This window comes from Podarcis pityusensis (assembly GCF_964106645.2).
Source record: "Podarcis pityusensis genome assembly, chromosome: 9".
NCBI lineage: Eukaryota > Metazoa > Chordata > Lepidosauria > Squamata > Lacertidae > Podarcis > Podarcis pityusensis.
The window spans coordinates 46,320,114-46,347,133 of NC_138034.1; the positions used below are offsets into that span (position 1 = coordinate 46,320,114).

Consider the following 27,020-nt stretch of genomic DNA (forward strand, 5'->3'; position numbering starts at 1 on the left):
GAAAGTTTTCCATATAAAACAGCAAATCAATTAACGGGAATAATTTATTTAATTAAATTTAATTTATATGCCATCCTTCATCTGAGGATCACATAGCATTTTTAAAAAATACATAGCATAACAACAAACAAAACAATAACCCTCCCCAAAACAGTAATCAATACAATAAAACAACAAAAGACAAACAATAAAATGCTAAAATACACAAATAATATGTCCGGAATTTCAAACAAACCCAGTACTCAAAATCAGTGCTCAGACATACCCCCACAAATTGGTGTGTTGTAACCAAACAGTGGAACACCAATACTCCAGGTGGCTGCCTGCAGTAATCTCTAGGGGAATGTTGTTCCATGTCATGCGGGCAAGTGCAGAGGATTTTCCTTGAGTTGGCAGTAAATAGGTGAGAGTGTGCAAAAGGAGATTTGCTCTCAAATAGAATGGACCCAAGCTGTTCAGGGCCTATCTTGCATGTTAATTGTGATATATTTTATCTTCTCTGGATGTTTTATTAACTGTATTGTTCTAGCTTGTTTATTTATATTTATGTTATTGTAATCAGGCCAGGGATCAATTGACAAAATGAGCAAGCAGCAATTTAATTAAATTTAATTTAATTCTTCTTGTTTATTCTAATAGTGCATTGTATGACTGGAAAAACTAACCATTGCATACTAAACAATACATATATATATATATATATATTTTAAAAGGTAGAAAATGAAAAGAAAAGGTGCAATATTCAGATATCCCGATTAGCAGAAGAAATTGATGCACTCCAGAAGGTATGTCTTAGGTTGTACTGGAATTGCTTGTTCTTTGTCTTTAAATTTTTTTGGGGGGAAACGTAAATTGTATCATGAATTCAATCTTTCTGCTGTGTCATGTACATTGGGAGAAGAAAAATTCTAAAAGCAAAATTCAGCCACAGTTGTGCATAGCATATGTCCCATGGATTTCATCAATAGTGATGGGAAAGCAGCTCAGATCCCACTGAAATAAATTAAGCTTAAAAGTGCTTTTGTTTTTAACTGGATTGCTGTCAAATTATTATTAAAATGAAGCATCAGAGACTTCATTAAAAAAATTCAGCAATGGCTGTTCCTGGGTGGTAGTAGTTGATCACCATTCATGCTATTGTTTCTGAATCTGACTAAATGGTGCAGAACTTTTATCTTTTTCAAAATGCTAGAACAAGTCTTGAAGTCTCAACAATATTTGAGGATTTTGGTGTATTCTTATCAAAGTACTACATATGTGAACATTTTATTTTGTTATCAAGTTTTCATGCAAGCTCTCTTTATTCACATGGTAGTAAAGATTTTTGAGGAAAAAGCTAAAAATGAAGGTTCTCTCTGCTCATCAGAGCTTCTGCTTGTGCTTTTGAGGAGGTTCAGCAGAAGATGAAAAAGATAAAAGGAGTGTTGTTTGTGGCGGGGGCAGAGAAACTGTATCTGTACTTGGATGCAAGGTCATGTTAAAATATAGGTGTCTCCCTGACTGGGGATTCTGAGGTAAACAGGGATTAGGGGTTCAACAGGGGAACACGACAGAAAGAGTCATTTAAGGGATAAAAAGAGATAAAGGAGTGAGGGAAAATGCTTAATTCTCCCTTTGCCCCCATCCTCCCTCCAACTTTGCAATTTTTTTGTGGAATATCCCCCCATCCCTTTCAATTTTTTTGTTCTAGCATTGTATTTTTATTTTGCTTATTTTCTTACCTACTTAGCTACATTACATTACATTAGTATGACACCTGATAATAAAGTATTCTCTAGATTGCTTCTAGTAAACCATAAAAAAATAAAGCCAACAGGAAAAGATGAAACCATTATAATAAAAACTTACAACAGCAGTTCTCACATATTTTAAAGTGTTCCAGAATATCATAGAGGTACATGCTCACTAGACTGCTTCAGTCTGTGGAACTAGCACTTTTACAGTGCCATATAACATTCTTTCCACACTTGCAAGGAATTAATCCTTTGACATGGCAACCCCTGCATTTTGGAACTCCCTGCCCATTGATATTATACAGGAGTGGTGGTTATTAATGGTCAAAGTTTCAGATGAAGAGCAATGGAAATGAAGGAAGCATTTTAAAGTTGTACATATACAATAGACAATGTAGCTTACTCTTTCAATCTACAAATATAAGAAATGCAAAAAATAAACTTTTCATAATTTGTGAAAGCAGTCTTGTGCACCTGTCATTCTTCTCTGCAAGGGGTTATATGCAAGTATGTTATATGGCATACTTACATTTTAAAAAGGGAAATCATTGAGGATGTCAAAATACTACACTGTGATTGTGGTTCTGAACTCTTCCTTCCTCTTTTGGAAGCAATGATACATTGTGAGTTCCAATCATGACTTTCTGAGTGTGTGTTAGAGAAAACAAAACCATGTGTATAATCAATTATATGACAAGCTACTTCTATGTTAATTTGCTACAAGTGCTATAAATATTTCAAAAACTATTGTCCCAACAGAACAACCTGATTAAACTACTAGTATATATATGTGACTTGTTTTATAGGTAGAGAAAATGCAAGCCAGAGAAGACTTAAAGGAAGCTTAAAATGAGTGATGTTTGTGCTTACTTCACATACCAGGTGCTAGATGACTCAACCCTGGCATTGTTTGCCAAGTAGAGTTACACTTGCATATGGTTTGCTCCTTTTTCTCCCTAATGCTTGCCTTTTGCTTCTTTGGTAGGAATGTGAAGAGAAGCAGATCCAAATTGAGCGGAGTGCTAGAGAAAGGCAAACTGTGGAAGAAGAGCTAGAGAAGGTGAAAAACTGTTACCATAGTAGTTCTCATGTATTAGTATGTACTATGATTATCTGTATGCCAATACCTAAGATTATATGTCTTGAAAATTTCTAATATTTGCATGTGGGATACAATAGACAGAGGACAAAACATTGGAATCTTTTTGAGGTAAATACGAAGTTATTGTTGAGGTAGGAATGTCTAGTCTGCTGCATCTACATTGGCTGACCCATAGCATAGTTCTTTGGTTAGTTTATAAAGATATAGGTCAGCTGTCCCTGTAGATAATAAGTTAATGTGTAGGCCATTGTCTGTCAGAAAAGGATTCTCCAGATATCCCTGAGAAATTGGGAGGAGTTGTAAGTTGTGCCAGTCCAGTGATTGGAAACAGATTTTCTCCAGAATTTGAATTGTTTTATGTGGCTTGATGTTATGAGGCTGCACAATATAGAATGTGTATCTCAAGAATGCAGAGCAAATTTAATCAAGGTTTCATCATGGAATTTATTGTGTGCCTGGAATGCGTAACAGAATTAGGGAATATAATTGGTAGGAGTAAAGTACAACAAGAATGCATTCTGTAGAGAATACAGAACATGTGTCTTAGTATCAAGCATTATCCCTGCCCCCAGTTACTTTCTTGCTTATGGTGGATTTCATTTGAACTGCAGAAATGTTCAGGGCACTGTTCTGTATTGGGGAAGTGAGTTAGATCCATGGAAATAAGTGTTGAGATTCAGTCATGATGAACCATGGTTTAAAATGACAGCATCAAGCCATAGCAAGCTCTGGGCTCCTGCTTCTTCGTTTCTGTTCTTCTGGCATTTCTATTGGGATATCAGAACCATGCACATCTGTTGTTTATAAGAAATAGTTTCATTTCGTCCATATACTACAAACTGTGAAGAATCATAACTGTGATTTGTTAATCTAAACAACTTGAAATCATGGGTTAAGAAGCTGATTTGTTTTCAGAAACAATATTTAAGTTTCATTACAGATTAGAGTCTACTTTAGAAATGTGGTTAGTCGATAATGGAAGTGAAAACTTACCTCCTTCTCAAAGTGGAGGAGGAAAGGGAAGGGTGGAATGCATAGAGGCTTAATATGGCTCATTCCCATCATGATAAACCATGTTTTATGATGTCTGAACTGGCCCATCATCACAGAATCCTTACAACAACCCAGAGCACAATCCTTACCCTATGTATCTGAAGTAAGCCCCATTGAGTTCAATAAGAATTGCTCCACTTAAGTGTTGTTGCTTTAGTATGTTATATTATTCCTATATCTCAGATACAGAGTGGGGTGCTGGGGCTTAGAAATTGTGAATTCAAGGCAGAGCTCAGTTTTGAATTGGGAACGTTCAACCTCACATTAGCCTCAGCAGTATACCATCACTTGGAAACTCAGACTAGAGTTGATGAGCAAATAGATGAGATACCAGTACCTTTTATGTGTCATTACTCATAGTAAAACAACAGTTCCATGAACCATCCAGTGACAGTATCCTTTGTTGAACTAAAAACCCAATGAAATGGTGAAAAAAGTATTGAAGAATTAGAAGATGGGTGTAATCTGTTACCAAAAATCACTTTTATCCAAGCTCTGTTTTTCTTGCTGCAACTTTCATAAAGCATTTTTAAGATTAACTTAACAGTGAATTACAAAAATAAAAATGACAACAGTCCAGAGGGCAGTGAATGAAAGAAAAATGCCACATGAATTTCCATGTGCAAGGCCTAAGTGCAAGATTTAGCTATGTGATAGAAGATTTCTATATGCAGAGCAGATTCCATGGATTCATCATCCTGTTTCTTGCAATAAGCTGTTTCTGTAAGGAAACAAATTACTCTGACTACAGAAGCTGTTTTCTGTGAAAGAGCATTTCTCTATAATTTGTCTTCTAGAAAAACCCCATTTAAAAGACTAGGTGAAAAATGCAACTAACCTTAAAGGAGTATGAGCCAAAAATTATTCAGATTGCTGAGATGAGGGTTACAGGTAAGCAGTTCACACAATTTATTTAAAGTCTGTTATGCTGCCTTTCTGCTGTACAGTAGTATTCAAGGCAGATCACAAGAAGGTAAAATCCACTTTAACAAAAATATAATTCCAGGAGAGAGAGGGAAGCAGGAAACCACCTCAGTCTGTTCCAGCTGAGGTATCTACTCCCCACCAGGTCGTACCACCAGCTTCCCTGGGCAAAGGATCCTCATGCCTTTCAGTAATAATAAAAACAATAATACCCTGCCCAATCTGGCTGGCTTTCCCCAGCCAATATATAATATATATATTGTATATTGATATTTGCTGAAGAGCTTTATTTGTTTTAAAGTTTCTTGTAAGCCACCTTGCAAGGATTTGTATCCTAAAAGGTGGAATATAATAAATTGTAAGAAATAAATATCAGTACAAAACCAACAGCAGCAAATAATGGGCTAAAAATGGGCTAAAAGCAATCAAAAGCAGCAAAAGCAGTTCACATATCCTAACTGAGTCAACCATACTAATAATTATAATCAAATTAATACATTAAATAGTCTATGAAAAGCTTGGGTAAAGTACAGTGGCACCTCGGGTTAAGTACTTAATTCGTTCCGGAGGTCCGTTCTTAACTGAAATTGTTCTTAACCTGAAGCACCACTTTAGCTAATGGGGCCTCCCGCTGCCGCTGCACCGCCAGAGCACGATTTCTGTTCTCATCCTGAAGCAAAGTTCTTAATCCGAGGTACTATTTCTGGGTTAGCGGAGTCTATAACCTGAAGCATATGTAACTTGAAGCGTATGTAACCCGAGGTACCACTGTAATCCTCTTGTCTGAAGCCAGAAAGATAACAGAATAGGTATTGGGATGATTTCCATTGGAAAAGGATAGTCGTTTGTAGAAATGAAATTCCATTATCTTGAAATTTAAACTATGAACTATAAAGTGGTTGACTGTGTAACACCAGTGGCGTGGTTGTTGTTACAAGGGTCTATCTGAATTTTCTTTTTTAAACACTTCAATCAGGTGTACCGTGAAGGTAGAGGAAATGAAGGTGATTCTAGAAAACTAGAAGAGCTTTACCAAAGGTGTCTCATTGCTGAACTAGCCAAAGATGATTTGCAACGAAGTCTACAAACAGCACAAAACAAAATTAAGCAACTTGAAATGAAGTAAGTAATCACTATTTACTTATAAACAAGTACTGACGTTCATTCAGTAATACTTCACTGGAAAGTCCCTTGAATTGAAACATTTGTCATTTGTTTTTATATCCATTGTCCATGTTTTCATGTTATGGTAAACCCTGGTTTAACATCACATGCACAAGCATGAATGAGCTGCTGGGAATCTTGGGGTTGCATGCTCTACCCTTTCTCTCAGGCAGCCAGGAAGAGGATTTTGGCACAATTTCACTTTCCATGAAACCTGGCTTATCATGTGCAAACAAGAAATTGTGGTTTCAATAAAGTTTTGGCCATTTTCTAAACAAACCAGCTGCAAACCATGGGTTATGAAACTGAACTAGAGTTCATTTTAAACTATGATCTCTGTCTCATGCATAACAAGTCAGGTTTTGTGGAAAGTGCAACTAATCTCTGTCATACTGGAGGGGAAGAAGGAAGAGCAGAAACTTAGATAGGGTTGCCATATCTTGAAGAGCAAAAAAGAGGACAGCCTGAGCCATGGAAATAAGCACACAGGACCGCCACCGCAGCTCCCATGCATCTCTTTCCCCAACTTGGGCTGGCAGTGACTGGAGCATACAGAGCAGTCTAAGCCCCAAAACCCAGATATTTCCTTTAAAATGTAAAAATCCGCACAGATGGGCATGTTGGCCCCCGCAAAAGGACAGGTCTGGGTTTTCCCGGACGTATGGCCACCCTAAGAAACATGATGCTCACATTGATTTCTTCCTGCTCATCAGTGCCAGATTTACATACAGGCTGAGCAGACTGCAGCCCAGGGTCTCATAATCTGTGGGCACTCAGCCTCTTTCCAATTTTTAAAATAAAAACAGATTTTACTATCTAGGCCCAGTTGCTTAGTAACATGAAACACGTAACTTATGAGTCTGACTGTATAACAGTTACACAAGTGCGTACTTATTGTTAGTAAAGTTCATGGAGGCATTAAAGTCAGCTATGAAGCAATATAAGAGTTCAGATCACTACCTATCATTATAGCGTGTGCTTTTTGAACAAGTAAGGATTCTTTTAATTTTGACTTTTTCTGAAAACGATAATGAGTATGCAATATAAAAGTGGTGCTAGTAAATGAAAGCAACAAAAGGAAATACTCAAAAGTTTGAAGCCAGTCATGTTGTATGGCTTCATACAGCAGGTAGAACCAGCCGTGTATAATCTGTCAGAAACAGAAGCCTTAGATAAACTTTCTCCAAGACACAAATTTAAGGAAATACATATATCGCTGTCATGGATGCTGTTGAAGCCAACCTATTTCTGGCCACACAGAACCTGCCACGTTGTGTATGTACAAGTGTTGAATGCTTATAAGAAGAGTACATTTCTCTTAGAATGTTATTCCTGCTGACAGCATCATGCTTCAGATCAGCTAGGAAGGAAGGAATTGTAAAGCATTTCCCCCCATTGCAACTGAATAGAAAAGAGTCACATTGTTACAGGGGTTTCACTATAACTTAGGCTCTGTGAGGGAGGCCCTGCAGCACTGTGACTATAGAAAACAGAAGGTCATCCTTTTACTTGTAACTTGGTAAAGGCTTTTTTCAGGGTAATATATTCATATCCCTTAGGCTAGGCTTGAAGCTAACTAGGATAACTTTTGCTGTAGCTGCAAAACTGCAGGAATAATTTTATTAGCCTACACAGTTTGAGTTTCTTCTACTAATATCAAGTTTAATCAAATTATCCTCCCTATATCATAGCACAGTACATCCATTCAAAAAATACTATCACTTACTGTAATAGCATTCAAAAAACACATCACAGTGAAGATGAAACGGCTCATATTTAAAATAGTACACCATGAAGTTCAATACCCTCCCATAGTCTTCTGAAATGTTATGAAGCTAAATAATGTGCAGTGCAACCCTCTGAATGTTTACACAGAAATAAGTCATACTGTGCTCAGTGGGAGTTATTCCCAGGAAAGTGTCTCTAAGACTGCAGCTTTAAAGCAATATTTGAACCAATATTGGAGCAGGTGATTTCCAGAAGAAGGGGGCTTAAATGGAAGAGACACTCATTGCTGTTACCACCTTATGAAACCTTGAAAGGTCAACACGAATGATCTCAGCTGTATGCTTATTTGGTGGAAAAAAGTTATTAATGTAACCTGCCCCAAAATTGTCTAGCTGTGTTTCATATTTGCTCTCATTCAAAGCCCTGAGAATGTTTCAAGGCATGTCCAGAGCTTCCCATATAACTGAAATAGACAGGGAAGTTCTTCTAAGCAGAGAGGCTCCATACCAAAAGAAATGAAACTTAGTGGGGAATACTTCGCTTTTTAGTTGTCAAGCCTTTTGATCATTCAAATTCCACACTACTGAACATTGTATGTATTATGCATTCACCTTAATTAATATATTAATTTCTGTGCATTCATTTAACATATTTGTATCCTACCTTTCCATTCAATAATGGATTACCAAGTATTGTTTGTGAATTTCTCTTCCCTTCCTCGACTTCAAGCTATGAGGAACAGAGAAACAGTGGTCAGGAAATGATTTACAAGTTGCAAAGTATTCTGGAATCCGAAAGAAAGAACTGTGGCTCTGTCAGTGAAGAGCGCTTAAAACTCCAGCAAGAGAACGAGCAGTTTCAAAAAGAAATGGAAGAATTGAGAAAGCTGGCTGTGGAGGCACAACAAGCTGCAAAATTAAAGGTACTTGCGTTTATATGGTATTTTATTTTTGACATCACATCTTTGAAGATTCAATGAAAGGAGAAATCTGTGTACAAGGAAGCAGACAGGGTGTCAAATTTCTCACGACAGCTCTGTCACCATAGTTTAATATTCCTTAACTTTGTGTTCCATTCTCTCCTTTGGTGTTTTTCAAAATATACTAAAATTACCTTTTGCAGTTATAATAATGTTTCTTATCCACATGTCAACCCAACTATGTAAGATATGGACACAACTGATTTTTCCATTAATGTTCCAGTGTCTGGAGGCAGTAGTTAGGAGGACTGGATAACTACGTGCCACTTGGTTCTTTTCTCAATCAAGTAATTTTCTTTCAGACAGCAAAAACCTTTTAAAAAATCATACATAATGCAAACAGACTAACATGTTAGTCTTCTTTTATAACGAGAGATATACAGCCTAAATGTCTAGAAAATGCACAAGACAATATAATGCAAGGGGATTTTTGGCCTAAAGCCTATTGACATCACTTTTAAAAAAGGGATAAGGAGCATTTTGTACATGCAACTCTACCAACCTCAATTTTGATATGATTCAGATCCACTATTGCTTATCCCTTTCATTTTCTTCCTACTTCTCTTATATGCTGTGCTTGTAAGAGAAGATTCCTGTTTTTTGTTTCTTATCATCTGCCTCTAATTCCTTAACTTTCTCTTCCGTTTTCTCTTCTTTGCAGCGAAGTTACACATAAACTTGTCTTCTTCCTTCCATAGTTGGTTATCGCCCTTCAGTTGCTCACTTTGGCACTTTACACGTGGAGTTCGCGTAATAGTTGGCTGAACTAATTAGCTGTTGTTGGATGGAGACTTGGGGACAGCCTCAAGTTTTTGCTCTGATACCTAAAAGATAAATCAGGGCTTCATAAAGAATTTTTACTGCAGGGATTCAAGCATTCAGTGATGAAATGAGTAAAGGATGAAAGATCTGCATACCTAGAAACAATTATTACTCATCATGGGTGATCCAAGCGTGACAATCTGCATTCTCTTTTCAATCAAATTAGTTATTCATTCTGAAACGAATTCTTTCATCATATATCCACAATTAAAAGTCCAGTAATCTTTTGCAGATAGATATAGCCTGATTGTCAGTATATGCACACACACAAACAAACGAACAAACTTCAGTCCTTTAGTCAAAAGACAAAAGCTACCGTAAACTAATGTGAGGCTTTAAACTTATTTTACTTTTTTTTTTTTTTACTATAGATAAGCATAATGGAGAATGAGCATATAATAAAAGAGCATGGGTCTGAAGTTCGTTTGAAAGAGATGGAAGATGTGCATCGAAAGTCTACTGCTGAGCTGAGACGCCTCTTGATAGCTCAACAGAAAGCAACAAACCGGTGGAAGGAGGAAACAAAGAAACTAACGGAAGCTACAGAAACCAGAATAAATAGTTTAAAGTAAGTAATACAATTTTGTTTGGCATTTTTAACAAATGCAGGCAGCTGGGAATGGATCTGCTGGGACCATAATTCAGACAGGAAATATAGATGTGATACTGTTCTTGTTTAGATTTTAATTAACATTCCTCTGTTTTGTGATTCTCCAGAAATAATAGTTGCCAACAGAGCAAATCTTTGAGAAGGTAGATGTAAAGCTTCCAATAGATAAGCATTGCTGCGGGGAAAACTCTTTCCCCGCTGCAGTTCAGAAAGGTTTATTAATAGAGCCTGGTCCTCTGAATCAGCTTAAGATGCAGCAGGATAAACTATAAAATCTATCCTATTCTTGGAAAGTGAAGCTATTGTTCAACCCTGCCCTGCTTCTGGAAGGAAAGAAACCTTGCCTTATTGCCTCTTCTCAACAGTGGCTAGAACATGGCATGTTCTCATTAACTTTTGAAGTGATTCCAAAAATCAACAGTGCTGCTCAAGGAGGTGGTAGAGCAGTGGAAGAGCAATGTCAGTGCCTCATGCAGTCAAGCTGCAGGAGATGGGTATTAGCACCCAAAGTGGTCACTGAGGTCAGGCAATAGCAACCGAGTCAGTATTTGCCGAATCTGAATAAGTGTTTAGCTGTGAAAACCCCAGATTCTGTTGCAACATGGAGCTCTGATGATGGTATGCAGGTATTTCTAAATCTTCAACTCAAAAGGGGGGGAAAACATGGTGGTGTGCACAAAAAAATCAGTAAGCTGTTCATAATAACTTTAATTGGCTTCTTTCTGAAACAGTTCCGGTGAGTTTCAAAGGTGGCTTAGAAGAAGCTTATTGAATGTTCTTTGTAGTTAGCGCTTCAAACTAGGAAGTCCCATTTGCAGTCAGAACCTGGAAATTGTAGCATAGTCTGATTTAACAAGAAAAGATGCACCTGTGCCTTCTCTCCTCCCTAGGCAGTTATTTTTCTCAACTGAATTCCCATACCACAACTCATGGGGAGGTAAGCAGCAGATGCAAGGAGAGTTCTGCACCTGTCCTCTTACAGGATGGATTTGGTTATCTTTTGTAATACGGCACTCTGTGAGAGGCCAAAATGTGGTGCCCCCAAATGGATCTTCTTAATTTTGTGCCCCCTCGGCTCAGTGCCCTGTGCAGGGGAACCTTCCGCACCACCCTAAATCTGGCACTGTTTCTTACTATTACAGAGCTACATACCACTCTGGCCCTGCCTCTATCACACCTTCATTAGCTCTAAACTTTTAAGGTAATATAAAGTCATAAGTGTTTGCCAAACAGTAGCAATAGTGGCTATATGTTATATACTATTTGGTTACTGCATTTGGCATAGTTTTCACAGGTTCATGGAGTGCAGGTAGTTTGGCCAGTAAGGAGCCCCATCTGCACTGTGACCCTGTGGTGCATATTTGAGATCATTTGGGGTTTCTGTGGGCTCCTATGGGGTAGATAGTTGCTTTCATAGTTCCCAGTGGAGGATAAAATTCTAACTAAGTGTAAAGAGTATGGGTTGCTCGTGCGTAAGTTGCCGCCTCTCCTGGCTTTGTTGCCTTGTTAAACCTTTCAGTCTGGACAGCCCTTCACTTCGTGGCTGCCTCAGTCGCTAGCAGAATCCGTCAGTGGGCGTTTCTTAAACCTTTTCCAACATAAAAGTTGTTTGACACCCAGTCTCCTCCTACTCTCTCTGCGCAGAAGTCTTCTGCGCAGGGAGGGCATGGGTAGCGGAGGACCCGTGCTCTCCCCGCTGGTGTCCGGTGAAGAGTCTGGGAGCGCTCTCGCCGATTCCCCCATCTGCCCCTCTTTATTCCTGGTGTTGCGCTGAATTGCTTCCCCATCTGCTGAGCTGCCTCTCTCCCTGCTGGGCCCTTCTCCAGCATCATTTGAGAGCCTTCCCTCCGCCTCTAGCTCCGATGTCAGTTCCCTGACACTAAGATAGCAACTTCATCTTTTTTTTCTCCACCACACCCTGAACTCCACCTGTTTCTTGGACTCCCTTCTACTATCATGGCAGTTATACTTACATCATCACTTAAGGTTACGTAGGTTTAAAGGATTGAGTAGCAATCCTATTCTTGTTCAGGATAGGACTGAGAGATAGAGTGTGTGTGTGTGTGTGTGTGTGTGTGTGTGTGTTCACACACATGCCAGTTTACAACACCCATTCCCAAAGTTTGAGATACTTGAAACAAACAGATAAATCCTACATAAAATACCCATTAAAGTACATAGAGTCATGTGGCCACAGGCATTAAGGGAAGGTCTTTTAGAATTTCCAGGTTCAGTTTTAACAAGTCTCCAAGGGAGTTCCTTGAAGTGTCTTAAGATACTCAGATCTTGATAATGCAGATTCAGCATATGCTAATTGTGCATGCTCCTAATGTTGAAAAGTGACCTCAGTGCCTTTCATTTATTAAAATTCTTTCACCTTACTAAGGAGTCCTATCATGTTGAGAGCCACTCTGGAAGTTAATTGGCTGAAAAGCAGGCTATAAAAATCAGGAATAAATGAAAATGGGTCACTTAAATTGTTTGTGTTGCTCTTCAAAGATTCCCCAGTATCTTCAGTGGCATTATTTCTATCATAATGACCTGTAATCCTACAGTCCATTTTACTCATTACTGCAGTTACAAACTGTACTGTGAAATCACAGAGGAGTTTGGGGTCGTGGTGGTATGAGCCAACCTATTATTAATCGTAATAACATTATCACCAGCATTTCTATACTATCCTTCCTCTCTCAAAATCAAGTAAGAATAGCTGTTAATCTTACACTTTAGTTATAAACATTCCTTCAGCTGGGGAAATGTAATTCCTATTGAATCCACTGAGACTTAGGTGTTTGAGGCTAGGCACAGACTAACAGGTTAAGGCCAGGATGCCAGTCACCTTGTGCACACTGGAGTGCCTGCAGTTTCTTCCTCTGACAGGAGCTCATTGTACCACATCAGATGTTTCCCTGCAGGATTCTCCAACTTCTCAGAGTAGTATTTCAGGCAGTGAATGATACAGCATGGGAGAGGGGGCAGACAAAAGCTTCCTGTGCAGCTGTTTGGATCCCCTTAAATTAACACTATTTTGAATAAATCAGTTTTGAGTTTCATAGGCGTTCTTTCTGAATCATGGATGTATCTTTGTATCTTTAGCTTTTGGTTGTACAGCTTTCTCATGATTTCCAAGACTGATCCTTCTGGGATAGTATAGTTGTTCATTATTAGGTATTAGCTAGAGCAGTGTTCTTTTGACATACCATCTAGTCTATTAAATAAATTACATCATATTTAGGGACCTTTGAGTCCCCCACCCCTTCATTTCTACCACGTTATTTTTGGCTGGAATTCTGTAATACTTGGCAGCCATATCTGTTTATTTTAAGATATTGATTAAAAATGTTAACAGGATGAGAAACAGCTGCAGGTACTGGCAGTCTGCAAAATATATAATTACTAAGAATAACTGAAGCATATTACGGCATAAGTCAACAGAAAAACATCTGGAATGTGCTGTATGTGTCACATGAGAATTTTGCATTAAACACTTCCCACAGCTGGCAGATTTATTATCTTTTCTGCTCTACTACTAAACAGCTCACCTTTGTTTTCCACACATAAGCCTTTGTGGTAGACACTTAAGCAATTTTCTGCAAAATTTTAATGAGGCAAATTCTCTGGAATATGTAGGAACAATTGGGACTGATTATCGCTCTGATAGTTTTATACTATGTCATCTTTCTGGTGGAGGGGGACGACTGCTCACTAGCTTAGTATTTTAGAATTACCAAACGCAAAAGGGTAGCTATGTTAAAGGTAAAGGTACCCCTGACCGTTAGGTCCAGTCGCGAATGTCTTTGGGGTTGCGCACTCATCTCACTCTATAGGCCAAGAGAGCCGGTGTTTGTCCACAGACAGCTTCCGGGTCATGTGGCCAGCATGAAAAAGCTGCTTCTGGCGAACCAGAGCAGCGCACAGAAACACCATTTACCTTCCTGGAGTGGTACCTATTTATCTACTTGCATTTGATGTGCTTTCAAACTGCTAGGTGGGCAGGAGCTGGGACTGAACAACAGGAGCTCATCCCATCATGGAGATTCGAATCACCGACCATCCGATCGGCAAGCCCTAGGCTCAGTGGTTTAGACCACAGCGCCACCCGCGTCTAACAAATGTATCGTGGCATAGGGTTTTTTGGCCATTAAATCCTGCCGTCCAGTCAGCGTTTCCGCTGCGCAGCTCTGCTTGGGGCTGACGTGGGCAGGAAAACAAACTCCACACCCCCTCTTGCCCTGCATCTGGGGAAATAAGCAACAATGCTCACCCCAAACACAGACCTTCACAGAACTCCACGTGCTTCTGGAAGGTTAACGGTTTTGTGAAACCATCAGCGAGGTTCTTGGTTGAGGGACAGTATTTTAGAGCAACTAGCCCCTCACGAACGCTCTGACACACATTCTGAAAACGTGTGTCCAAATGTTTGGTCCTGGCCTTGAATTGCGCCGTCTCGGCCAATTTGAGGCACGGTTGATTGTCTTCATGCACCACGACGTGCAGACAATGCTCCACACACATAGAACTCCAGCTCTCTGCAAACCTCAGATAGCGCACTGAACTCAGCTTTCAGTAGACGAAAGCGCTATGAGACTTTGCTTCCGGGACCTCCACCCAACTACTGAGTTCCCAAACTTCACCACTAGGCCTGACACTGACTTGCGGTCCTCAAGGTTAGCCCAATCTGAATCCACCCATGCAGTCAGCTTGACACCGCCCTCAGCTGACATCTTGAGGCAAAAATCTTTGGTATCTTGCAGGTAACGTAGCACCCATTTAATACCATTCCAGGCCTGCACACTAGGACTTGAAGCCTCTCTACTGAGCAGATTGACGGCAAACGCTGTGTCTGGTCTGCTCCACTGTGACAGATACAGTAGACTACCCAGAGCTGACTGAAAGAGTTCAGTATTTTCGAACACAGCGCATTCTACTTGCTGACATTCTTTCACGTATCCAACTTCCATGGGTGTTTTGGCACCTGCACACTCAGACATTCTGAACTTCTCGAGCAACTGCTCAATCTTACCTTTCTGGCTGAGCAAAAAGCTTCCATCTCTTGCTCTCATTATCTCTACGCCTAGATACGACTTGACGTCTCCAAGCTGCTTGAGCTTGAACCGTTTTCCAAGCTCCCTAGCAAACTCCTCCACTTGTTTACCTGTCTGTGCCATGATCAAGATATCATCGACAAAAATCTGAGCAGCTTGCTGTGTCTCACCTGAACCTCTAAGGTAGAGACAGCTGTCCGCAACACTTCTCCTGAAACCTAGCTCTTCTAAGGCTTCATTCAAACACATGTTCCAATTTCTGGCAGATTGGCGTAATCCATAGATGGATTTGTGCAACCGCCACACGGTGTCTGGCACACTGACTCCAAACCCTGGAGGAGGAAGCATGTACAACTCCTCCTGGAGGTCTGAGTTCAGGTAGGCAACATCCACATCAAAATGGTTCACCTTCCAACCTCTCTGTGCAGCAACTGCTAAAAGCGTCCTCAAAGTCTCGGCCCTCGAGGTCGGTGAATAGACCTCCGTGAAGTGGACACCTTTCTTCTGTGTGAATCCACGAGCTGCTAACCTAGCTTTATACTGTGGTTCTCCAGCTTCTGTTGGTTTAAGACGGTAAACCCATCTGCAACTCACAGCCTGCTTGCAAGCCGGCAATTGTGTGAGTGAGAACACACCAAGAGACGCCATTGAGTTCATCTCCTTCTGCATCGCCTCATGCCATTTGCTAGCTTCTGAACATCCTCAAAGGATTCAGGTTCGCATCTAGCCACACCTACCCAGACGCTAGTGGCTTCATACCTTTCTGGTGGCTTTCCCATGGTTGACCTTGCTGACCTCCTCAGCGTGAACTCTGGAACTGCGCCTGATTCACTTGGACCAGCCACACCATCCCGTGTCAGAAACCTCCCCCTCTGACCTGCTGCGCCTTTTAGGCCTCACAGCTGGGTCTGCTGGCGAGGATGGCTCACTCCTTGGCTCAGACTTGACAGAGACCTGTGGAGGGGTCTTGGGACTCCCCTTTGGAGAGGTTCAGAGCCTCTGCCTTGGAGATCCCGGTTCTGGACTCTGTGGCTGTGGACTGTCCACCTCAGCAACAGGTTCAGCTTCGTCCTCCTCCTCTTCCTCATCTGAGTCTAACAGAACATCCGGGTTCCCGTGAAGATGTTTCCACCCACTCTGCTCGCAAAACTCAGCACTGCCGCTAATAAGCAGCTTAGACTGGTTGCCAGTAGGGTATGCGAAATGCCACGCCTTTGAGCCTGGCTCATAGCCTACAAAGATAATTTTCCTAGATCTTGGTTCACCCTTTCTGCGAGTGGCCTTTGGAATGAGGACCCAAGCCTCACAGCCAAACACACGCAAGAAATCCACTTTCGGTTTCTTCCCATGCAGCAGAAAGTAGGGCGTGTCTCCCACACTTGAATTGAACACCCTGTTCTGAACAAAGCATGCTGTCTTATAACTCTCTGCCCAAAAGCGCTGTGGCAGACCCGAGTCTGCCAGCATAGCATTCGCTGCTTCCTGTAAGGTGCGGTGTTTTCTCTCCGCAATCCTGTTCTGTTGCGGACTGTAGGGGGCAGTCAATCGATGACTGATACCTTTCTGCCTGAAGAAAGATTGCAGCGCAGAACCTGTGAACTCCACCCCCCCCCCGATCAGATTGAAAGGAAACCACCCTGGCGGAGAAACGCAGCTCTACCGCTGTGATCCAATCCCTGATCAGTGCAGCCGCCTCCCAGTTCTGTTTAAGTGTAAACAGCCAGGTGTGTCTTGAAAAATCATCAATCAGAACCAAAACATGCTTCGATCCACTTAAAGAAGCTACCTGCATCGGACCACATAAATCTGCATGAATCAGCTCAAAGGGTTTGCTGGTCCTCCTTTCTGACCTGGGATTATGTGCATGTCGTGACCTTCGATTTTTTACAAGCTTGACAATCTAAGTATTTATCACATGCCTTGAACCCACACCCAATTGTGTTCTCTGCGGCTTTTTTAAGATATGACCACCCTGCATGTCCGAATCTGCGATGCCACAAATGTAAACAATCATGGTGTGGTGGTACATTTGCACACTGCACTTGTGCTTCTTCAGGGGACTCTGCAACAGTAGCATCAGTGACAGGCATCTGCACCAGAAAGAGCCTGTCCTTCCCCTCAACACTGTAGAGCTTCTTCCCATCCCTGTAAAAATAACACATATTGTTAGTAAACACCACATCAAACCCATCAGCAATAAGAGCTGATACACTTAAAAGAGAATGGGCAAGCTCGGGGACCACATAAGCTTGCACCTCATGATCTATAAAGGGACAGTATAAAAGACCAGTTGAGGTCTGGCTGAGGTCCTGCAGCTAGTCAGAAAGTTGCGAAACACCAACAGGTTTTGCCAATACAGACAACAATGCTATGAGAGTCCTAGAGCCCAAGACAGTGTGGTTTCTAGGATTCCCCCGTTTGTGGATCTTGGAAACAAATAGAAAATAACACATGAGGTGTGCCTTCGTAGATTTTTCCTGCACTCCTATAACACATTGTTCCTTTCAGTATTCCATGGGTGTGAAAAATGCATTATTCATCAAAAGCTGCACATCCTCCCATTTGTAGGGCAGTTGAAACCCTGTGTCAGACAAACCAGCGTTTGGGACAAGATCCATTGCAGGAGAAGGGCTTGGGGTGCCTCATTCTCAAGCTTGCAAGCCTGTTCACAGAGATAGTGTGTTCTATTTCCACAAGCTTCTTTAATAAATTTGAGGTAGTAGGCAGGACTTTCGGCATTTGCTCAGTGGTACAAGATGCCAGGGCCAGAGGTAAAGATTTCCTGTACACAGTGTGCATCTTCTTGCATGAGCTACTTTGCTCAATACGAAGAATAAGACAACCAACCATAGCTAGTTATGAAAATTAAAATGCCTCCAAACTAGCTGTACAACAAAAACTGAGTTGCTATCAGACTTTGATGAGAAGAAAACTGAGTGGGAAGGCATGTGCACTCTAGAACCTTGCACAGTCAACAGACATCTTCCTTGAGTTTAGTGGACTGTTTGCTCCCATTTTTTAGCTCTGGAAGGTACAGCTTTGCCCAGGATCCCATGTGTCCCTGTAGGGAGACCATGACATAAGTGGTATCTAGGTTAATACTTGATGGACACCGTCCATAGGATTATACTGCTTATTTTATCACATTAAGCAGGGATGTGGCATTCCAGCTGTTGGATTCCAATACCCATTAGCCCAGCCAGCATGGCCAGTGGTCAGGGATGATTAGAGCTATAGTCCAACACCTGGAAATCCACAAGTCCCCTGTCCTTAATGAAAAGTTTTTATTTTTGTGAATGAATGACATTTTAGATTTTTGTTAAAAGTAAGGTTTTGGAATTGTTGTTGTTTTGCTCTTCTTTGTGAATCTGTCCTATCACAGTACTGTCACAATACTAAAGATGGCCATTATTGGTATCTTAAAGTACTATCCTTTTCCTACTTCATTGGAAAGAAGGAATTTGAAAGAGGGAAGAATATATGATTGTCCCCTATACCTCTGGAAATGAGTTAGGTCAACATATATGTTGATTTTCATTAATGAGTTTCTTTGATCTTGTTTCATAGAAGTGAGCTGAGCCGTCAAAAAATTTACACCCAGGAGGTACTTTGTCAGCTGGAAAGAACAAATGAAAAGGTCATTGAGGTAAGAGAATTATCCTCATCCAAATGCTGTGCTTTAACTAGATGTACATCTTGTCTAACTTGAACTCTCTTGGTACACATCATTTGTTTGCTTAGAGTAGTTTTCAGCTGGAAAACTCTGTCCTATTTGTGATCATACACACTGGGGAAAATGCTAGAAACATTTATTTTACTATTATTAAAACATACAGCTTCGTTCATAGCTAATTTTGCGCTGTTTATTTTTTTTACTAGGTAATGGTTCCTTTCTGTGACCTTTAGCTTGTCATTTTTTTCTGCAATGGCTGGTTCAATTTTTGTAACTAAAAAAAAATTAGCCCTCCTAAGTACTGATTAGCCCTCCTAAGTACTGATCTTCATAGTTCTGCCTCTCTGGACAGCCTATCATCTGTCCTTACTTTCCTTTGAAGGCCAACTGATTGAAGCATCTCAGGAGTCCAGCACCACCCCTTCCCTGTTGAAATTTGTCCTTGTAACTTCCTTAAAATTATGTTTTTAATATAAGTGTTGCGTTATGAGATTCCAAAGACTGGAAATCCCTGTCAAGGTTAGACACAATGCATAGGAGCAACCTGCCTTGTTTGCCTTTGTTAGTCGGTTCCTGGCTTTGCCATTCACCAAGTTTCTCTTCCTTAAACCTTGTTTCCTGAAATATCTGATAACAGAAACTTAAATTTGTAATGAGCTATTTCATTTATACAGAATGAAAAATTAAGGATGGAACATCAAGAGAAAGTCAACAGACTTCAAAGGCGACTAAGCCAGGCAGAAGAAAGGGCAACCACAGCATCTCAACAGGTATCTAGAAATGAATCAGATCAGCACCCTTATTACAGCTGCATAACCAAAAATATTTAATCATAATAATTTTATTATTTATATGCCGCCCATCTGACTGGTTTGCCCCAGCCACTCTGGGCAGTTCTCAACAAAATATTTAAAACACAATAAAATATCAACCATTAAAAACTTCCCTATACAGGGCTGCCCTCAGATGTCTTCTGAAAGTCAGATAGTTGTTTATCTCCTTGACATCTGATGGGTAGATGTTCCTCAGGGCGGGCACCACTACCAAAATGCTCTTTGCCTTGTTCCCTGTAACTTTACTTCTCACAGTGAGGGAACCACCCGCGGGCCCTCGGAGCTGGACCTCAGTGTCTGGGCTGGACGATGGGGGTGGAGACGCTCCTTCAGGTATAATGGGCCAAGGCAACTTAGGGTTTTAGAGGTCAGCACCAACACTTTGAACTGGGCAGCCTTCAAACTGGATCATTTAATGAAGAGCTGAATCAGAGTCTTAACCAAATTAGTGTTTCAGTTTTCTCTCTTGGGATGAAAGTCAAAACATCTGCATGTAAGAAAGTTCAGCTGTACGTGGGGACAGGATAGGAAGTTATTGGTTTGTTCTTATTTGTATTATGCATTTTGTGCTTTTATCTTTTATTTTTATGCGGTGATTTTTATCCCAAGATCTATGAAGTGTGGTATGCAACTCTTAAAACTGGCAACTGTGCAATTCCTCTATGTATTCACTCGATAAACTATTCAGAAAAAAACTTAGGAATCATTTGAATATATATATATATATATATATATATATATATATATATATACACCCACACCCACACACACCCCTTAAGTATATTGTAGAAGCAGGATAAAATAATTCCCTCACTTTATCTGTACTTCAGCTTGCATTATAATCCAATTAGTTTAAAGATTCCTACTGAAGAAACAAATTATTGTTTTGTTTTGTTTTGTTTTAATTACAGCTCAGTGCAATTACAATGCAGAGGAAAAAGGCTGCCTCCTTGATAGAGTTGGAAAATACTTGAAAGTAATATATTGTTCTTCCATGCAACATGTAAGTTGAGGCTGCTGAAGGGCAGCATTAGGATATATCATGCACAGAGTGTGACTTCTATAAAAATGTGCATCACTGTTACCCGAGAAGAGAATCACTGTGGCTTCTTCACAATAAACATTAAGCAGGTAACTGCAAATACATATTGAAGTGAATTAAAGCTAGGTGGAAAGGTAGATTGCCTTATATAACATGTTTTGTGTTATGGTAGAAAAGTTTGAAATACACAATTGCTGAATTTTAAGGTTTTTTACAACTGACAGTACCTAATGTTGTGTTAATAAACTCAACATTTTAAAACTATTTTTTCCCTGTGTAAGGTGTTGAATTTGAAAACAAATTGGCCTTTGTAAAATTGCTATTGTATTTATTTTTTACTTTTATTCCTTAGATGTTAATTTACACCAGTAAGACTACTCTTCTGGTTCCCCAAATTCTTGTGGATATACAAACTGTTCCTATTACAGATGAATACTTCAAAGATGTTATTTACAGGATTCGGAATACTATTGCATTTCCATGTTGTATAATGTAGGAACTACCAAAGAATCAAAAGGGCTTTTAGCATTATGGCTTGAGACATGTGTTTCCAATGCACACACATATGAGTAACTTGGCTTGGAATTAGCCTCTCAGAAATGAGTGAATGGGAAGGAATTTAGCATCATGACAGGGAAACTTCGGCCTTCTGCAACCTTGGGCTCTATTTCTGCTGGAGTGCAGGCTGTTATCTGGTAGAGCTGCCTCAGAAAACTGGCACCTTAGCCAAATTGGCAAGAACTTGCAAGTGCAGCACAAGACTTTGGGTCTATATAGTGGAGTACCATGGTGGGTACTTAAAGGAGGGGAAAAGAATGGTTAAATTTCACAATTTCATTGAGAAAGAAAGCTTCTTACAATACAATAAAAGGGGAGAGATTGCCTTGTAAAATGTATGGAGTAAGCATGAGTCACTGAAGTGAGAGTAGGAAGGAATGTGAGACAAGAGAGCAAAGAGGTGGCAGCGAGCCAAGGCTAGCTTCACTGAGATAGGTTGGAGAAAAAAGAACTGTAGGAAGAAGACAAGGAACGAAATGTTATTGTACATCCTTAGTCTACTGAGATGAACAGAGAAGGGGGAATCCTCAGTAGATTATATCCAGGAGCAAAGAGAAAATCCAGACTCCTAGCATTTCCACCAAGTAGGGATGGAAAGTGGCACCAGTTGCAAGGGTAAGTCTAGCTGAAAAGCTTTTCTGCTTCTGGAATCTTGTGGAAGTAGCAGCATAGATGTCAAATCATAACACTTGACGTGTATTGCAAAATGTACAGCATTTATTCACATACAGACAAAGGCACAATTCTACTAAATATTTTAACAAAAAAATACAGCCATCTTCAACTAGGTCTTTATAAATACTTCAAAAAGGGAGGAAAATAAATACAGGATTGGGCCATGTAATATAAAATAGTCATCTCTACATATACTTTATTTCTGATTCTATCTTTTTTTGTCGTCATGCACCTGTTTTCAAATTTGAGCAAAATGGACACCAAAGCTAGGCACATAGTGAAAAATCCTCTGTACAGGGTTTACAAATGTAGTAATGAAAGTTTTTAAAAGTTTTTTTAAATAATATTTGTACACATGAGACATGTATAACGTTCCATTCATTTAGGGAGTGTGTGTGTGTGTGTCCATCCCCAAAACCTATCAGATAGCATTCCACGTCATTACAGAAGGGTTTATTAAGCCTACATTTCAATGTAGTACACCAATCAAAATCAAGAAATGTCTTGGGCATTCTGCATAAGGAAAAAGGTGAAACCTAACAAGAAATAACAGCTGTTTCCATATTAACAAAATGAATGCAGTAGTAGGTAAGGATTACTGCTTTATTTTATTTTATTTTACTGAGTGCTTAGAGTAGCATGGAACTTGTGCAGTTGGTCATACTGATGTTTTCCCATATTTCTGCAGCTATGGGGGAAAGCACAATTTATTTTTCTCTCTTGTTTTTCTTAATTTTTGGTTCAGCATTATTCAAAATCAGAAAGCTTATTAACCTAAACATGGTGGGGAGCAAAACAGGTAAGGCATTGTTCTGCACAAATGCTATCATTCCTAATAGTGCAAATGTTATGATATTTCTTTCAAAATAAGTCATAACATTGAATAATGTTTACTTATAATCAAATTTATTTTATTCCTTCTATGGCTTGATGAACAACACCCTTACAGGGCAGGCTAACTGATAATATTTCACTCAACCCTCACCCAAAACACTTACTGTATTGAAAAGTAAATTAATCACGTCCCTCTTTTCCCATATTTTAACAAGAACAACATGTCTGCTTTTAAAGCAGCAAACCTGGTCAACATACCTATAAGATATGAGTAGTTTAATCAGAAGCAATAAAGCCTTATAAAACTACATCTTTCATATCACTATTTTTTCATTTCCAATATCCTAAACTGTTGTCACTATCTTGATCATGTTAAGAATCAAGGCCTCAGTGTCTTAATCTTATTCTGATCCAAAGCTAGGCATGGAGTACACTGAGAATAGAGGTGTGCAGGAGGGACTTGTTCTATTTACTTCACTTCTGGAGAATTCCTCTGGTTAAGCACTTGCAACAGCCCCTACCTGTGTGAAGTTCTGTGCATGCGCTAAAACTCCAGCGTGCAAACAGCAGCTGCTAGTTTAGGGCTCTTACATTAAGGCTCACTTCAGATGTGCCTCCAAACATTTGTTTGTAAAATCATGTACAAACCACAAAGTTGCACATTTCCCTTCCCTCCCACAGATGGATCCCCTTTCAGCTGCCTGTTTAAGCACAAACCAGTTTGCTGTAACACCTGAAATTTGCCCTCCAAACTAGATTTGGAAGCCCCATTTGCAAGTGTGGTTTCTGATTCTAGTACAAGCAATATTGTAAATATGGGCAGTGCCAAACAAGAAACTGAGAGGAGCCAAGAGTAAATGGAGATATGAGCCCACAACTAATTTCTAAATCTTAAGAGTTTATTTCTTTTAGTTTATTTTAGGATTGTGACCTCTGTTCCAGAAGCAAATAGGAATGAATTCTGAGGGCTGGTTCCCAAAATACATCTGATTCACAGGTACACACATTACATTTTTCCAAGTGGAGAAGGCCAGGGCTGCTTGCATGTAAAGAACATGTACTGTGTCAACCTCCCCAAGCAGTTTTTTGATCATTCAGTGACTTGCATAGCAAGATGGAACAGCAGCAATCCAGTTCTCTGTTGAAACCCCTGGAAGACTCAAGTCAAATTGCAAGGCTTCAATATTTCTTTCATAGTTGTAAACCCACTTCTTGCAAGTGAAGTAGCTAAATACCGCTGCTGATGGACTAGGGGGAGGGCTGTCCATTTTTATTTTATTAAAAACACCTACAGCTGCTTAAACTTTCCTATAACTAGGTTATGTCTGATTTTACATCAAAGTTCAATCCCCAAAGTTACTGCAGCCTAAAACTACGTTATGTGTATTATAGATGCACTCGCGATAGAGACACACACTCTATGGGTGCAAAAAAAAGAAGAAAAAAGAGAGACTCTGAGCGATCTGTTCATCTTATTGCTGATGGCTTACTCTCATTAGTTATTGCAATTCTTAAAATGATGTAATCAGAACACAAGCCCCTCCATGGTCAAATCTAATCCTTATCATAAAATCATGTTGTTAAATTGGCTTGAATGTAAAGCGCTACTCACATCTTATTGCCTTTCCATTGTATTCAAAATATATATATATTTATTACATCCTTCTCTTTTTATTTAAAGTAACCCTTGTGTGTCAGAAAATTGCATATCCCAACACATACCATTAGTGCACATTGGGAAAGGCTGCTGACTAGTGCCTTTAGAAACATGGGCATATCTTCATAGCAAATTTTCAGCCTGTTTACCTGTCATGGCTTCTCCCTCAAAACCTGGGAATTGTGTGATGAGATGCTGAGAATGAGTTATTGAAAAATCTGTTGCCCATCAGAGAGTTATAATTCTCAGGGTGGGGTGGGGAGCAGACAAGGAAGGAGGGGAACCATGACAGCAAAAACTATATACTATTTGCAGTGTAGACGCACTGAGTCTTTCCCACTTGAATTGTCATCATATTTTGGATGGGCAGTGCCAGCAGAATATAGCAGGCTACAAATCTGCCTTCCTTCTCAGAACAAGATAAAAAGTACTTTTAAGACATACTCTCCAAATTTGAGGAGCTGAGTAGTTTTCATACTCTTAGTCGGAGTCCCTTCAGAATAGCAATGTGCTGCTACTGTTTTCACAATTGGTCAGCTTGGTTCTATCCCTTCAGGTATCTTAGTAGTCATGGTAAATTCCTCTTACCTGCTTGATGGGCTTTTGTGAAAACTCTTCCAGGGTTCTTAAAGCTGCCAAAAAAACCCACCACCACCCTGAATTCTAAAACAACAAAAATTGCAGACTACTAGGGTTGTCCTAGCACAGCATCACGAAAGTGACAATTTAGAGTGGACGATGCGGTGCAGGGTGATTATAACCACCATTGTAAATTATCCTTGTGTACTAACAGCTTGTGCTTTTCAGAGACAGAGGAAAATCCTCAGTGCTATCCACCTAAATTGGTTTCCCCATCCGAATCTACCCCCCATTTATTTCATCTTTTAATTTGTATTCATCTTATTGAGCAATTGGCATAGCAAGGTCATCTTCTCAGGTGATTTCTTCAGGAAAGTTGCAAATAAAGAAGGTTGTAATCTCACGGACATGATGGGTGGAGGACAAACTCTTAGTCAAGTGCACGTAAACATATTTCTACAGCCCAGAAAAAACAGGCTCACTGTTGGCTTATATTGTAGCCATGTGTAAGGACCGCCCCCCTCCTTGTCACACCAATAAATAATGCAGAGTGGATAATTTTTCCAGGCTGGGGCTTCACTGACTCCAGTGCTGCTATTGTGTCTCACTCTCTAGTCAGGAGGCAAGGATGCTTCTCCTAATGATGTCTGTCCTCCTAGGAATAGTGCTATTTGAACTGAGCCTTTGTTGCCTGCATTTCTTCTCGGCCATCTCAGTTTCTGAATCGCTCATCTCAGCATCAGGGGCGTACCCGTCATTCTCGCTGTCCACCTTTAGGTTGCTTTTGGCCCTATCTTTAGGGGAAACTCGACCCAGGCCCGAGTAAGGATAGTTAGAGTTTTGGCGGCACATCTCTTCTTGCCCTTCTCCCTGCTGTTGTCTTTCTCCTTTCTTTGGAATTCGAAATCCTCCCCAGTTTTTCACAGGGCTTCTGGGTGTCGTAGGCACTTTAACCGGAGTTGGATTATAGTTTATTTTGAAAAAAGATCCATTGCATTTAGGCACTATATCCCTCCGGGTTCCGGGCGCTGACCTGCCACTCGGGTGGTTCACAGCCCTTTTGTTTTCTAACTGCCTCTGAGACAGTTCGTTGGATCTCAGGGGTTTGTGGTTGTGTTTAGAAGGTTTCTCCTTCAGTCCTACCTTCATCACATCACAATGGGAATGATTGTCTCTTCTCTTCCTGTGGTCTGCTATAACAACTCCATTCTTCTGTTGTGCTGATCCAATTTGTGCTTCTGCAAAGGTCTTTTCAAAACTGAAAAAGCTACTGGGAGTTGCAAAGCCTTCCCTTTGGCTGGGCTGCTTGAGTAAAGATTTGTCATCGTGCCCAGAGCTCCTCCTCATCCGCTCTCTCTTCTGTGTTTTTTTCAAAGAGTGACTCAATGACATGCCCATTTGCTTTCTGAAGAAAGCTGAGTGCCATTTCAAATCCTCTATCTGAGGTGCATCCGGGCCCAGTGGTGTACTGTTGAAGAGCATTATATTTTCCATAGAGGAGGAGGAAGGCATGCCTGGAAAGACAAAAACAAATGGGTTAATGTTTATTTGAAGCAGCTTTCAAGCATTTTTGATTGTCAGTGGATTGCCTGACATTTACTTCTCCAGATTTCAACTCAGGGAAACTATCCAGCTTAGCCAGATAAGATATAATCAGGCATGTTGGGATATGCTACTCTCAGCCATCCTAACGAAAAATCATAAGAAATTTTGGAAGGCTGTAGCAGACTCCCCCCACACACAGGATGATTCGCTGACATTGATTCCATCTTTGTCATGGGTAGAGCATTTCAAGGCTGTTTTCTTCGATGACTCTATTCCACCTGACAGTCAGGACCATGCAATTTTTACTTTCACAGATGAGTGGCCCCCTGTCTCTATTACCGAAGTTACAAGTTTAATTGATCAGATGAAAGCAGGAAAGGCTAGATGCTATTCCATCTGAACTGATCAAAGCCTATCAGAGTGGTGGGCTCCGATACTAGCGGATCAATTCACTGTGTTAGATA

At 40.2% G+C, this 27,020-nt stretch overlaps 2 protein-coding genes across 17 annotated transcripts in view; one reads left to right on the forward strand and one right to left on the reverse strand.

The window, feature by feature from the left end:
* Positions 1–20,972, forward strand: part of SCLT1 (sodium channel and clathrin linker 1) — a 45,511-nt gene extending 24,539 nt beyond the window's left edge. For all 7 annotated transcript variants that reach the window (XM_081021951.1, XM_081021952.1, XM_081021950.1 and 4 more), the window contains 8 exons: positions 714–785; positions 2,719–2,793; positions 5,789–5,934; positions 8,434–8,626; positions 9,877–10,073; positions 18,728–18,806; positions 19,508–19,603; positions 20,578–20,972. In XM_081021951.1, the coding sequence (XP_080878077.1) occupies positions 714–785; positions 2,719–2,793; positions 5,789–5,934; positions 8,434–8,626; positions 9,877–10,073; positions 18,728–18,806; positions 19,508–19,603; positions 20,578–20,640 (921 nt within the window). In that variant the 3' untranslated portion in view covers positions 20,641–20,972. The remainder of the gene's footprint in view (positions 1–713; positions 786–2,718; positions 2,794–5,788; positions 5,935–8,433; positions 8,627–9,876; positions 10,074–18,727; positions 18,807–19,507; positions 19,604–20,577) is intronic.
* Positions 20,973–24,170: 3,198 nt separating this feature from the next.
* JADE1 (jade family PHD finger 1) overlaps positions 24,171–27,020 on the reverse strand; it is a 171,850-nt gene continuing 169,000 nt past the window's right edge. For all 10 annotated transcript variants that reach the window (XM_081021920.1, XM_081021921.1, XM_081021917.1 and 7 more), the window contains one exon: positions 24,171–26,525. In XM_081021920.1, coding sequence (XP_080878046.1) covers positions 25,627–26,525 — 899 coding nt within the window. In that variant the 3' untranslated portion in view covers positions 24,171–25,626. The remainder of the gene's footprint in view (positions 26,526–27,020) is intronic.